Source organism: Anabrus simplex, chromosome 1, assembly GCF_040414725.1.
Source record: "Anabrus simplex isolate iqAnaSimp1 chromosome 1, ASM4041472v1, whole genome shotgun sequence".
Lineage (NCBI taxonomy): Eukaryota > Metazoa > Arthropoda > Insecta > Orthoptera > Tettigoniidae > Anabrus > Anabrus simplex.
In genome coordinates this window covers 1,149,259,557-1,149,275,183 of record NC_090265.1, presented here as the reverse complement: position 1 = coordinate 1,149,275,183, position 15,627 = coordinate 1,149,259,557, and the positions used below count along the sequence as shown (strand labels likewise).

Here is a 15,627-nt window from a genome sequence, read left to right as displayed (position 1 = left end):
ATTCTAAATTCCCATAGAGGGAATTAGATAATTTTCACCAATAGAGCACGACATTTTTGACCAAGTACTATATCGGTACTACAGCCCATGGACCAAGGAATCATAAGTATTGAAGCAGAGGTACTGCAAATCAGTTGTGCGCCATATGCTGCTATGCATGGAAGCAGGCAATCCCATTGAAGAAGCAGCGGAGGAGGCTGAGGAAGAGAATCCCCCAAGACCATCTTGCAGGGAGGCAAGCATCTGTCTTGAAAAACTGAGGCAGTTAATGGAACGTTCAGCCAGTGTGCCTCAGAACACATGAAAGGCAATGTGTCAAATGGAGAGATTTATACTTCAAGAAGGCAGTAAAAACCTGAAACAGTCAACCCTGGACAATTTCTTTTCCAAGTAGGAGCCTAGACCTTTGAGTTTGAAAACGCATTTAATGTCTAATGCAGTACAGAATTTACATAATGTACAGTTACCATCTACCCTTTTAATGTTCTGAGTATTTCTTATCTCTTGTGCAAGGTTTTATATAATGTGTTCCTTTCTCTTATCAAATATATTTATAATATATATACAGTAAAACCTCGTTAATTCAAAGTGGTTGGGACACAAAAATCGGAGTTCGATTTATGTGATTTCGAATTAACGGCCAATCCGCAATTCAGAAGTACCAACCCTTGCAACGTTACAAAATATTCTAAGGCCTGTTACTGCATCCAGTTAACCTTGGTTAACAGTTTATACCTTTCAAATGCCATGAAAAAGGAACTATTTCAAAAATGTATCAAAGAAGGTGCATTTACAGTATTCAAATAATGCACTTGGATATCTCACTGGCAAACATAATCTCATGCAACGAAAGAAAGAAACAAAAGCAGGATTCAAAGACGAGGAGAAATCTATGCTGGCTCCTAAGTGCAAGTGCTTTATTCATTGGATAATTATATACTGTATGCATTTTAGATGCCTTGTATTTACACGCAAAGTACCCGATGCCCTTAAAATCGAACTTTCCTATGCCTCTATCCTTGTACGATTTCCCGCCATGGCACTTCTCTCGTACTTCAGAAATGTAAACACTTCCCGCCTCACAAATAATTCTAAGACACATTAATACATGCAATCACCTCGATTCACAGTTTAAACCATTCATATGCCACGGAAAAAAAATAATTTATTTCCAAAATGTATCCAACAAGGTGCATTTACAATGTTCAAATAATGCACTTGGATAAATCACTGACAAACATAACCTCACGCAATGAAAGAAAAAAAAAAAAAATCACGCAATTCAAAGACGAGGATAAATTATGCTGGTTCCCTTGTGCAAATGGATTTTTGGATTTCTGTACTGTTTGCATTTTAAGATGCGTTGTACTGGCATGGAAAGTGACGGACACCCTTAAAACATTGTGGCTTAACGAACTTTTTTATGACGAGGGGATAAAGTTTCTTGCTTCCATGTGCATTGCAACGCACTACAATGACACCCATCCCCCATAGTTGTACGATTCTCCAGCTGGCACTTTCTCCTTTAAAACCATAAGACCATTTGACCTCGCATTAAAATTAAGCAATGCAGTTTCATCGGCAATGACAATATTTCAGATGTAAGGCTTTTCAGGCGTTTGCTCTATTAACCAGCGTTTCGTCTTAGGTCTGACACTAGACTCGTCAGAGTGGGATATGTCAGACCCTACCCACTGATGCTGGGTGTATGCAGGTGAGCTTATCAGAAGCCTTATATGAGGCACAGTCTGATAACTGCATACGGGAGATATATCTCCACAATGGAATTATTGCCCGCCTAGCAATTCCAAATGGAAAATTCTGAATTCCCATAGAGGGAAATAGATATTTTTCACCAATAGAGCATGTCAAAAAAATATCAGATGTAAGGCTTTTCAGGCGTTTGCTCTATTAACCAGTGTTTCATCTTAATAGAGCAAACACCTGAAAAGCCTTACATCTGATATGTTTTTGACATGCTCTATTAGTGAAAAATATCTATTTCCCTCTATGGGAATACAGAATTTTCCATTCGGAATTGCTGGGCGGGCAATAATTCCATTGTGGAGATGTATCTCCTGTATGCAGTTATCAGACTGTGCCTCATATAAGGCTTCTGATAAGCTCACCTGCATACACCCAGTGTCAGTGGGTAGGGTCTGACATATCCCACTCTGACGGGTCTAGTGTCAGACCTAAGACGAAACGCTGGTTAATAGAGCAAATGCCTGAAAAGCCCTACATCTGATATGTTTTTGACACGCTCTATTGGTGAAAAATATCTAATTCCCTCTATGGGAATTCAGAATTTTCCAATGACAATATTGTTCGGTGCCTACGAATTTATTATATGTGCCACATTTTGTCGTCAACTGTCGGCATTGCCAGTGTTAGCGGATTCTGTTTTTCCGCACAATGACTGTTGCGTGATATTACGGCGTTCCTTAAAAGGTTGAATAAAAAAAGAATTCCGATTTCATTCAACCTAGCAATCAGGAAGCACACTGTAGACCCACCGAAGTGAGTGTAAGTGCAGAAACCTACCGCTCCACGTTCCGGAACACGCGTTCTATTATGACGCAGATAAAATTTCGAGTTGAAATTGCTCTGTAATATACCGGTACTATTATTTTAAAATGTAAAGGCAATTTCGAATTAAAAGTCTGAATTTTGGTAATTGTACTTCGAATTACGAATTATCCGTATTTCGAATCAAACAATCTAAATAACGTGCAAAACTGTATCTCATGTTTCCGGGAACGAGAGCTGCTTCGAATTAGGCGGGATTTTGAATTAACCGATTTCAAATAGCCGAGGTTCTACTGTAGTATGTTCAATTATTTTACTTTATCTCAAAAAGTACATGTCATAATAAGCAAATTTTTATATTGTGGCTTTCTTTTAGCAGCTCTTATATATCAGCCTATTTCGGTATTGTTCACAAACAAGGAAATCTGTTGGCGGTGTGTTTCACATGTATTTCAAAGTAGAGAATAAGTTTTTGGGCATTACCCCTTTTAATAAGTTTGCTGCCTAAGAAGTTGTGTGATATTTTTTCCTCTTGAAATACTTCTTAACACAGTTCACTGTAATAATAAACTGTAGTTATAACACATTTATCAATTTTTTTCTTTTCTTGAAGGTACTTAAAATGCCTCTTCAGTGATAAATCAATAGCATTCTAGCAAACTACAGTAACTCCACATTTTATCGTTTCCTATTACATTGTTATCATAACTTAAATAGCCGGCCCATAGTATAGCTTTAAATACATTTTCACCCATTTTGTACATAAACTCACAGATAATAATAAATGCCCATGGCAACCTTACCTGAGAATCCTTCTTAGATTCCAACTTCTTGTCCCCGACATTAGCTGTTGAGCGCTTTAGCTGTGTCAGGCTATGTTTATTTTCATTTCTTAACTCTGATGCCTCCAATTTCTCACGTGTTATTGGCCCAGGAGGATGGCGAGGCATTTCCCTCCTTTCTTCGCGGAAGAAGTCAGATTTCTTCTTTTCCTCTTTTGTGTCCATAAAATGGGGATCTACAGAAGCATCAGCCCATGAACCTGAGAATTCTCGATTTGAAAGTCCAAGCTTATGCTCATCGTGCATTGACCTGAAAAAGAAACAATAAAAGCCAATTAAGTCAAGGCAAATGTAATTATAAACGAGAGATAGAAAAGAGAGAAAACAATGGAGTGAATATCTCAATATCAGGAAAACTTCTCAGAATGTACTAACTACAATGTGAGCTATGAGAAGGAATGTGGATGCTTTTCTTATTCAAACAATGTTTACAAACCATTTTTACAACTGTCAATACAATGAACTTGAGCGAACTATGTTGTACTTGTTAACATTTTAAACTCTATCCCATAAAAGCACATTGTCTTTGAGGACGTCAATAGCACATGTCTTACGTGTGCAACGCTGGATAAAGTATATGGCTAAAGAATTTCTTTTAACACAAGAAATGTTAACAGCATAATAAATCAAGAAATTTGAAAAGTGGTAATCTATTTATGACAAAAATGTTGAAAAGTAATTATTATTTATGTACAGTAGAACCTTGATTATACGTTCCTGGAAATTACGTTTTCACGTATCATTCGTTCAAATTACGAGGTCCCGTGAGCATCCTAATTAAATCACGTTGTAAAAACCCTGCATTATGCGTTCCTCAAAGAAATGATTTTCCGGATCAACCCTCCAGAAATTTCAGTCCCATCAACGCTAAATCCTTGATCACGCATTTTTCAAGAAATTGTATCTCACAAAAGGGCGCCTACGGCATACTTACGGATCATGATGTTAATGTCCTGTCATTGCGGTAATTTGAAGAAGTAGCCTACTGTACTCTAAAAGCGATTGGCGGTGAACTTGAGTAAGGGACCATCTTAGTACACATTCCGATGGTATTGTTTAGAGAATCCTCGGAAATCATACGGCAGAGAGTGTCCACAACAATTGGAAGAAGACAGCGCATTTCGGCAGCTCTAGTAGAAGACGGAACAAGTTTCTTCAATGATTCGTCCTTGCAAAATGTCTATATTATGTCCAGGGCTAAAGGTTTTTTTTTTTTTACTTTTTTTTTTTTAGCGTAACACCGAACAGATTTTTGGCACTTCCCTTAGGGCACCGTATAATCACTGGGCTTTCAGGCAGGGATCGAAACTGCTCCTTCTTAAGCAACACAAATTTAGTAGTTCAATATTATCGTACACGATTATGTTATCGAGACCAGAACAGATGTTGCACCTTACATATATAAAAAACCAAGGGAGGTTTTGGGATTGCCTATTGCTGTTTTGGTCCTGATATTAGACTGGGAATTTCACGTGTTTGTGTTAAAATATTACAAAAACTGCAGTTGTTTTATTTGTACACATTGCATTTAAAAACTTTGTAACATTTCGCACTCGTACCGACTTGTACAGCAAGCGCACTTTCCAGTTGAGGTCACGGCCGCGAATAACCGTAATTTCGGAAGTGTTAGTGATAGTTTTTCTCTTTCCAATTTGACTGTAATTAGTGACGAGCAGAATTGAATATAATGCATTCCAGAACTTGAGAATCGATAGGGCCTACTTACATTCGAAACCATATTCTCGAGTTCAACATAACCTTTAAAAGTCAATGTACGGTAGGCCTAATTTATGCGGTACAAAATTTCCATAAACTACAAACAGTACCGTATATCGGTGACCAAATTACAATGGAAGATAAAAAAAGAAAGGGTTTCGCCATCATGTTGGGCGCTTGTATCTAATGAGCTTTATTTCTGTAGATTACAGATTTAAAAACTACTTGTGGCCGATTGTTGTTTGGCTTTGGCGTTACGTTAATGGTTATGAATTTCATGTTTTTGGTCCGTATTGAACTGAGAATAATATATAAGTAATAATAATAACAACGTAAACGTTTCCACCTTTTCAATACTAAAATATATTCACAAAATTATAAATTACACGGTACTAGTTTCGACCCATCTAGGGGTCATCATCAGCCGTATTGGAGCAAAGATCACTTTTGGCGAAATCCTAAGAAAATGTTATTTTAAAGAATAACAAGTGAAATGAGATATTATGGTAATAGTTAATAATACAAGGAATATACATACTAAGAGGTTTTTAACAAAGAATAAAGTATAAATGGGGTGTTGTAAAAATTATAATCATGGAAATCAGTAAGTTCTTGTATTGAAATGACATATATAAAATTATATATGGCTTAGGAAGAGGGCTTAAGGTGGGGCTGAAGGGTACTCTTCCAAGACAATTACACTTTCTCCCGCACCCTTCAGCCCCACCTTAAGCCCTCTTCCTAAGCCATATATAATTTTATTTATGTCATTTCAATACAAGAACTTACTGATTTCCATGATTATAATTTTTACAACACCCCATTTATACTTTATTCTTTGTTAAAAACCTCTTGGTATGTATATTCCTTGTATCGTTAACTATTACCATAATAACATCTCATTTCAGTTGTTATTCTTTAAAATAACATTTTCTTAGGATTTCGCCAAAAGTGATCTTTGCTCCAATACGGCTGATGATGACCTCTAGATGGGTCGAAACTAGTACCGTGTAATTTATAATTTTGTGAATATATTTTAGTATTGAAAAAGGTGGAAACGTTTACGTTGTTATTATTATTACTTATATATTATTTGGCGTTGCGGGTATTAGATTCTTCGAAGAGTTTGGCTGATCAAAGTTGCTGAACTGAAAGAAGTTTTCAGAGGAAACTGACAAAGTTTCCGTGGTAAAACACAATGTAAAATTTTGAGATCTTTTAGTCACGTACTGGTAATTAATGTTTGAAGCCGAACCCGCGGTCTAACTTGCCTGCCTCTCACCCAGACGGCCCGGGTTCGATTCCCGGCCAGGTCAGGCATTTTTACCTGGATATGAGGACTGATTGCAGGTTCACTCATTGTACGATTACCTTTAGTTGAGGAGCTATTTAATGGTGAGATGGCAACTCCGGTCTAGAGAGCCAGGAATAATGGCCGAGAGGATTTGTCACACTGACCATGCATCACCTCGTAATCTGCAGGCCTTCGGACCAAGCAGCAGTCGCTTGGTAGGCGGGAAGCCCATTGGGGCTGTAGTTTGGTTTGGTTTAGGGGTGTTTGTAAGATTATAAGTACAGATATTTCATTTTTGTGATATTTAGCCATATCGTTGATCGATATTTCATACCCGGATTCTCTGTTATCCCGTGTTGTACATTTTTTTTTCCGTGGCCCTCCAAAAATGGAGAATTGAGGTTCCACTGTATTTTAAAACATAGGATACAATGAAACTTAAAAAATCCATTCACTTACTGTCCTTGTGCTGCAACCTCCAGTTCTTGTTTAATTCGTCATAACTAATATTCTGTAACTCTGATAAAACTTGAAAAAAATATACTGTATTTACGCATATCATCCCCACATATTTTTTAAAAAAATTTGACGAATGATATTAGGGTGCAGGTTTTATTTGTGTCAAGGTTGGTAACACACTCCTGGCTCATCTAGTTTCCGATCTTGGGTGTACAGTTATGCTTTGTATAACAGCAAATGGAAGAAAACTGTAGACGTACGTCATATTTAAACAGAAAACAATTCAGACTTTAATTCTAAACTAACTTTACGTTTAAAAAAAGAAAAAGTATTTTAGATAGTAATTGAAATTTAAATTTCTCCACATCACGATAGAACGAGTCTTGCGGAACATGCAGGCGTACTTTTCCGCACTATCACTCACTTCGGTGTGTGTAATTTCTTTCATAGTTGATGTTGGAGTGAAATCTTAATTCGTTTGTACTCAGCATTTTAAGCAACGCCACAGTTATCACATAGCAGGCAGTGTGTGGGAAAGCAGAACCTCGTGAACAAAGAATATGCACATGGTAAAAAGCATATACACACATGGAACAAATTTAACTCTTCTCCTTCTTCCTTTCATCTTAATGGGCTTCGCTAATAGAAGTATAATCAGTAACAGGAAAAAATGCAATTAGTCCTATGAATACAGGAAACTGCGAAGCACAAAGTTATAACAAAAACTTGAACACTTCATTAAAATATGTCATAACCTTAAACGGCCAAAACACTGAAGGAACGCCAAATTCGTGAAGAAAGAAGATCACTCACGTGGTCAAAGAAATGGGTGAAATCGCAATAAGCGAATGGAGCGGAACAAAGAATTTGCAGAGCAGAGCCTGTCGACACCTATAATTCAACGATAAGATATCTATTAGGTTCAACCTTTTCAATACTAACTAGGTACGTGTTTATGTTACAAATACCTTTTATTGAACTTTGGGACCAGTTTCGACATATGTAATGTCATCATCAGCCATAAAAAGATCACAATATATAAGCAAAGACACAATCTGTAACTGACTATTTACACCATGTGTTATAACAGAAGAGTAACGGCTTAATAATTAAATCTGGCGCAGTGACACATTGAAGTAAACATAAAGCCTCTCATTATTCAAGGAATAAAAGAAGGTTCAATAGAAGGCTCCGATAGGCTTCCAAAGTAAAGAGTCATTTAAAACACACACGCGTGATATGCGTCAACCAGTGTCGAGAACATATTTGAGTCACTTGTAATTTATACCTGATAAAAATTTAATACTGATGAATATGAAATCAGTCAGTGGTAAAAGACATTAGTTCTTGTGGGAAGGAGATATAAAATGTGGTAGGTCTGGAGGGGAGGAAGATGGGGGAAGAAAAAGATCTTGTTAGGGGATTAGTAGGTTTAAGGTGGGTCTTGTGAACAATGTGGTGGGGGTTTGTAACATGATAGGGTACTGTGTACCGCAGTAAATACTGACCTCCTATTCGGAAGATTGAAATATTTAAATACTTTAATTAAAAAATCAAATAGAATATTAGTTTTTTTCTGAGACTTCGTTCAGATTCGAATTGGAGTTGAAGAACAGGTCTAATTGAATGAAGGAATTTTCTGCAATGTCAAGAATAGGGCCTTTGTCCATATTCATGAGCATCTCTATTTCTTGTATGTTGCTGAAGCTCTGCTTTGAATCTCGAGCAGGCCAACTGTTTATATTTTGTAGCATTAACATGTTCCATGTATCTGAGTTTGAAGTTCCTCCCTGTTTGACCAATGTACGGGGATTGACAGTTTTGACATAGGAATCTGTAAACACCTGAATTTTGATAAACGATAGTCTTGTTAATTGGGCTGGTATTATATAAGATATCCATATTTCTATTGTTAGTTCGATATGCAATTTTGGTGTGTTTCTTCAGAATATTTGTAACTACGTAAATATCTTCGTTGAATGTGAAGGCTGAAAAATAATCAGGTTTAATTTTCTCTCTAGTTAGAGTTGAATTCAGGCGAAATTTTTGTTTGTTGATAATGCGCATCAGCTTCTCATGGTGACGATGGGACAGGAAATAGCTAGGAGTGGGAAGGAAGCGGTCGTGGCCTTAATTAAGGTACAGCCCCAGCATTTGCCTGGTGTGAGAATGGGAAACCACAGATAAACCATTTTCAGGGCTGCCGATAGTGGGGTTCGAACCTACCATCTTTTGAATAATGGACCGTATGAGATTAAGGTCAAAATATTTTCCAGCAGGTTCCCTGTTCATTCTCTTTACGTGCCCATACCACTGAAGTCTGCATTTCTTTAAGACACTAGTAATAGGATCCTCGATAACAGCTACTTTCCAATTCACTTCATTTTTTATCTTGTCCTTTCTGGTAGTTTGGTTCAGTTGCTTGGATTCTACTGAAGGCTTTGTTTAGTAGGGTACATGTTTCTAAACCACACGTGAGGATTGGTACAAAGTAAGTGTGGTACACGGTTGTTTTCGCTTTTTGTGGTATTTTGCAGTCCCAGGCAAGATTCCTGACTTGACTGTAGAAGTTTGATGCTTTCTGTGTCCTGCTGAGTATTTCCTGCCCAACAGTCTTGTCTTTCCAAGGTACTTGAAGGGGGAAGCTGATTCGATTTTTACTCCTTCCAGAAATATATTTGTGCTTGTTTCTTCCATCCTGATGGTCATTTTGCACTGTCTTTGTTTTGCAAAACTTCAGTCCCAAATTTTTGAATGTATTGTTCCATTCGTTAAGTTTCTTCTGAACTTCAGCTTCTGTCTCTCCCCATAAAAGCACATCATCAGCAAATACCAGGGTGTTTGTTTCACTGTCCATTTTCTCGATAGATTTTATGACCTTGGCCAGTACTATTACAAACACGGTGGTAGGTCACTTCTCTGTTAGACACCTCTCTGGTTCAAACCATTTTGATCGTCCGTTGCCTATCTGGACGCAGCTGTAACACTTCTAGTATAGCATCTTGACATTGTTAATTAAGTACTTTGGCACCTTTAGGTGTTCCAGCCATTCCCATATCAAAACCAATATTGTTGGTCCATCACTGTACATTATAAATTTTTCAGCCAACTCATTCCTGGTTGCCAGATTTTCCCCACATTGTGTTAAGTTGGGCTCATCAGTTACTAAATCAAACACCTACCAAGACGCATGACCATTGCATACCGTGGAGGCCACTGTGTAGGCTATCTGGAGCCACCGGCAGTGTCAATGCACTAGGAGAGACTTAGTCTTATTTTCAAAAGTTGATGGGGCGAAACACTGGCAACCAGGAATGAGTTAGCTGGAAAATTTATACTGTCCACTAACGGACCAACTATATTTGTATTACCAGTTAGTACAATCACATTTTTACTTATCCTAAAAATGTATTTGTCATACCTTGTGAAAGAAACATGATTTCTAACTCTGGTAAGAGCCATGACCACAGTTGCAAGATTACCGGAAAAGGCCGAGAATTCCTGAACTGCTCAGGATAAGTTGCACCTTCGGGAAGCAAGCGGGTAGCCTCAAGACTGTTCAGTTTTGCTAGCCAGTTAGCAGTGAGATTGCTGAATAACACAGTGAGACTATCTGTGCTTGTATTTTGCATTATATAAGATAGAAATGTATACTGTGTTTATTTTGCAGCAAATATTTGTTGCGTGGTACAGTGGCCTAAATCTGGGTTAGGCACATAATCTTATGAAAATGGCTAGCGTGGTGCATGTTTATCTTGTGATACCCTAGTTATGGAAATGGAAAAGGTCGTGAAATTTCTTACTACTGGTGACAAAATGAGAATATGTCAGAAAGTCGACTAACATTTGCATCTTAAAGCGTGCAGGCATCGCCAATGTTGGGAGTTCACCTTTGAATTTTGACTGGATCGCTCAAGTTGGTCGAAGTTTCATCTGATTCAAAATTTTGACCAGCCATTCCTCCTAGGAAGAGTCCCTTGGTCAACTCTTGTTCTTTTCCAACGCCAATGGTATTAGAGCACTCAAGGCCTTGGGAGTCTTTCACTTCCATGGCCTTCGTCGCCCTCGTCTTCCTTTGGCCGATACCTTCATTTCTTCAATTGACAGATCCCTTCCATTTTTTCTCTCTGATTAGTGTTATCTAGAGGATGGTTGCCTAGTTGTACTTCATCTAAACACAATTATTGTGATAATAATAACCACCACCGCCACCACCTTCCCAGAACATATCCTGTAGATTGTGTGGTACTGTATGCTGAAGCAATGGAACAGAGCCCTCAGTGTTTCTGAAGTCTTGCCTCTCATACAGAATTCACAGTTCTGTTCTCAGCAAGTTTTTATCTAGAGCTGAATAATATTGAACAGCTGGTTCAAGTTCCCTTTCTGGAATGTTTTCTGAGTAATCTGAGTAATCACAGAAGTTCATAGAGTTCAATAAATTTGCATTATGAACATGATTTAATGAACTAAAGTGTCAGTGAGCCTCTTGTGTAATTCTGTCACACTCTTGACTTGCATCAATCCGCCTGCCTTCCATTTTCATTCCCTTACAGACTAATGAAGATTTTGTTTCAGCACGGTTTTGACCTATACCATCACTGATCTGCCTCAAAACACCTATAAAATGAGACACTGCATTCCTTGCTTTAATTGCATCTATCGATCTTGTTTTTATACAATACAATACAATACAATACAATACAATACAATACAATGGATTTATTTTGTCTGGCAAGATTAAGGCCATTAGGCCCTCTCTTCCATCTAACCAGAAAATACAGTATCTACATGTGCAAATTAAAATAAATAGACTTAAGGCCTACAATTGAAACATCTTACAACTACTAAACAATACAATATTATGATGAAAAGCAAAAAATTAAAAATAGGAAAAATAGGAAAATGATGATGATGATGAAGATGATTATTTACACAATTGACATGATTACCTAATTTCAATTAACCTTGATAATAACAGTGAGATTATATAAAGTCTATAGTTTGAGGAAGGCTAAATCTACAAAATATCCATAACATACAAATAACAATATAGGACTTCATCTATTACTTACTAGGTACCGGTGACAAAGTTGCCTAAAACTAGCAGGTGAGGCGCCTCTAACAAAGACGGGTAGTGTATTCTACTGTTGTGCCGAAGAAATAACAAATGAGTTTGTGTATCGTATGGTGCGGTGAGGTGGAATAGATAAGAGTGTATCAGATTTTGACCGTGTTCCGAAACTGTGATTGGATGAGAGGTGGTGAAATTTATTGTACAAGTAGGGAGGTGAGCATGAGGAGAGTATTCAATGAAGAAGGCATAAAGCATGAAGATTACGGCGCTGTTTGAGTTTTAGCCAACCGAGTTCATCGTAGGCAGGTGTAACATGGTCAAAGTAACGTAGGTCACATATATAGCGAACACAGGCGTTTTGTGCGCGTTGTAGTTTGTCGTTAGGAGTAGCAGTAAGTTGTACACGGTGTCACAGTAGTTGAAATGAGGTAATACAAGAGTGCAAATGAGGCGTTCTTTTAATACACGAGAAAATATGTTGCGGAATCTTCTAAGTGAGTTAAGTGTCGCAAATACTTACCTGGAGATGCTGGTAACCTGCTGCTTCCAGGAAAGATGTTCGTCTACAATAACACCAAGATCTTTGACAGATTCACTGAAATCAATGGGTGAATTTTGTAGGTAGAGATTTGGTAAAGTGAAGTTGCTTATGGTTTTTGAACAAAGCCGAGGATGTGAAATTAATATAGCTTGAGATTTTACGTTATTTAAGTCCATGCATGTCAGTCCAGTTACAGATTTCTTGTAAGTCTCTATTGAAATTTTTAATTTCGTCGGTTAGTCTTTCCTGTTCACAGTGCAAATATAATTGTATATCGTCAGCGTATATGCGGTGTCTACAGCTGTTTAGCGACGACGTAATATCATTGATATAGAAAGAAAATAGAAACGGTCCTAGGACAGACCCCTGTGGAACACCAACTTTTATGGATCGCCAGGAAGAATATTCGTTACTGTTATTTCTTACACACTGCAGACGACCGCGGAGGTATGAATTCATCCACTGAAGACTGTTTGTCGAGAACTGGAGTTTAAATAATTTGGAAAGTAGTATGTCTATGTCAACTGAGTCGAAAGCTTTAGAGAAGTCAAGAAGAGCTAGGATGGTAACTTGTCTTTTGTCCATCGCATCGCGAATGTCGTCGGTAACTTTAAGTAGTGCAGTACTAGTGCTGTGGTAACATCGAAAACCAGACTGGTGTTCGTCAAGAATATCGTGTGTTTGCAAGTAGCTGGAGACTTCAATGAATTCTAGGGCTTTTGAACGGACCGATAATATGCTCACAGGTCTATAGTCGGTTACGTCTTCAGGCGGTGATTTTTTAGCAAGCGGGGCGACAACGGCAGCTTTCCATAAGGAGGGATACGCGCCAGTCATTAGTGAATGGTTAAATATGTGAGTTATAGTAGGTAAAATTATGTCAATTATTATCTTAAGTTCTATTTCTATGTTATCTATCCCTTTGGACTTCAATTTTATTCTAAATATGGCTTGTTTAACTGGCGAAGGTGTCACATGTGAAAAGCAGAATTTTTCTCTGTCAGGTGCAGGGGAGTTGTAATTGCTATATAGTGTTCTATGTTTCCTTTCTCTTTCAATGGTATGTCTGGGAGTGGTAAAATATGTATTGAGGGAGTCCAGGGATATGTCAATAGGATGATCGTCTCTTTGTTTACCTATTCCCAAGTGTCTTAGTTCTTTCCAAGCCATACCAGGTTTAGTATTTTGTTTTAACAGGGTATGTGCATGTCTGATTCTAGCGTTGCGTACTACCTGTGATGTTTTATTTCGTAGCTGTTTAAATGCGTCAAAATTGTCGTGTCGGTTGTCGCTTAAACTTTCTGTGTGCGGCATCTCGTCCTGCCATTAACTCTTTTAGCTGCAGGTTTAACCACGGTGCTGGGGCTCGTGTTACCTGCATTGTTTTCGGCGGGGCGTGTCGATCATAGAGCGCTGTCAGATATTCGTTAAATATATTTACTTTAATGTCAACGTCGTCAACTGTCAGTATATGGTGCCATGGAACATTTACTGCGTCTTCAGTAAACATACTGCAGTCAGAGATCTCTGAATGTAATAGTCCTTGGTTTTGTCTTTCGGGTCTTTAAGGAGTAGGACAAGTATATTAGGTCACAAGCTGAAATTCCTGGTACAGATGTCTGTCCGTGTTGTAGTACTTTGTCTGTATTCTTGACAATCATTAAGTCGATTGTCGTGCGTGATGTGGCGGTGTGGTGAGTAGGGAGTGTTTGCAAAATACTCATATCGCAAGACGTAGTCATGTTTATGAGCTGCCGACATTCGGCATTGTTGTTTCCGGTGTCTGTGTTAAAGTCGCCCATGACAATTACATGTTCATATTGCGAGAGTACACGTAACAATGCTTTCTCTACGTCCTCCAAATGTCCAATAGCAGGTGGCTTGTAAATCACACCGACAGCACATTTCTGATGGGCTATGATTATTTCCACGAGCAGGAACTCTAGTCGTCTATTGTATTCCCTATCTGAACATGCAATTATCCTAGGCTTTAAACTGGTTGTGACTATCGCTGCCACACCTCCTCCCCTCTTTCCTGCTCTGTCGTTTCGGAGTAAACAGTAGCCAGGTATGTTGAAAGTCTTCGAAGGGATCAGATCATGAAGCCAGGTTTCAGTGAGAAGACAAACATCAAATACGTCCGGGACAAGTTCTTTAAGTTCGTGGAAATGGGCAGACGATGAATGTACATTTAGATGAGCTATATGGATACCTTTAGTGAAAGAGGAAACTGTAGCTAGGAGCAGGTCTCTAGTTGAGAGAAAAGGAAGGGGGGTAATTCCAGGAGGGGTGAGTGGACAGTTGTCACAAGGTCATGTTCTGTTTGTGGAGAGTGGAGGGGTGAGTGAGGCCTTGAAAGGCATTGTGGCTGGGAAGAAATGTCCTGTACTGTCAGAGGAGAGTGACCCATTAGTTCTCGTAGCCACCTTATGAAAAATTAATAAGTAAGTGAATGAATAAACTAACTACAGTGAGCTAATCTAATTAAATTACACAAAGGTGGTAATTTATATAAAATGAAATATAGTAAATAGAGATCAGAACAGTCAAGTGAATTGTCCGCTTAGTTGCTATTTCTATCCTCCGGTAAGTCACACAGCCGGTTAATGCGCACTTTGCCCCCATCGGGTTTCTTAATGATGATACGCCTGCAGTCCAACAGTTGCTTACATGGAAACAGTGAATGGCGGCCTTCAGTATCGAGAGTCTAGTGGACATGAGATCTTCGCGGGTGGTAACATCAGTGCCCTTTAGCCTCCTTTCGTTACGGAATACTTCTTGTCGTGTACGATAGGAAGTAAACTTTACAATGATAGGCCGAGTTTTCCCTACGGATTTAGGCCCAACATGGTGACTTCTATCAATATCAATGATATTTATATTCACGCCTATATCTCTGAATACGTTTGCAGCAAGTTCGTCGGTATTCTCTTGTGAGCTCTCCTGCACTCCAAAGATTCTAAGATTATTTCTCCTAATATATTGTTCGAGAGAGTCGCTTCTAGCTTCGAATTCTTCCCTAATTGCCTGGATTTTCTTGTCCCGACACTCAAGTTTGTTCTTTAAATCCGCTACGAGTTCAGCGTTGAATTGGAGAGATTTTTCCAGTTCCTTTACGACAAGCGTGGTCACTCGCTCCGATATCGCCTCTATAATTCTGTCCAGAAACTTA

The 15,627-nt window shown here is 38.4% G+C and overlaps 1 protein-coding gene across 4 annotated transcripts in view; it reads right to left on the bottom strand.

Moving 5' to 3' along the window:
- Positions 1-15,627, bottom strand: part of LOC136858113 (protein PRRC2C) — a 708,190-nt gene that overhangs the window by 398,571 nt on the left and 293,992 nt on the right. For all 4 annotated transcript variants that reach the window (XM_067137420.2, XM_067137417.2, XM_067137419.2 and 1 more), the window contains exon 18: positions 3,333-3,621. In XM_067137420.2, the coding sequence (XP_066993521.2) occupies positions 3,333-3,621 (289 nt within the window). The remainder of the gene's footprint in view (positions 1-3,332; positions 3,622-15,627) is intronic.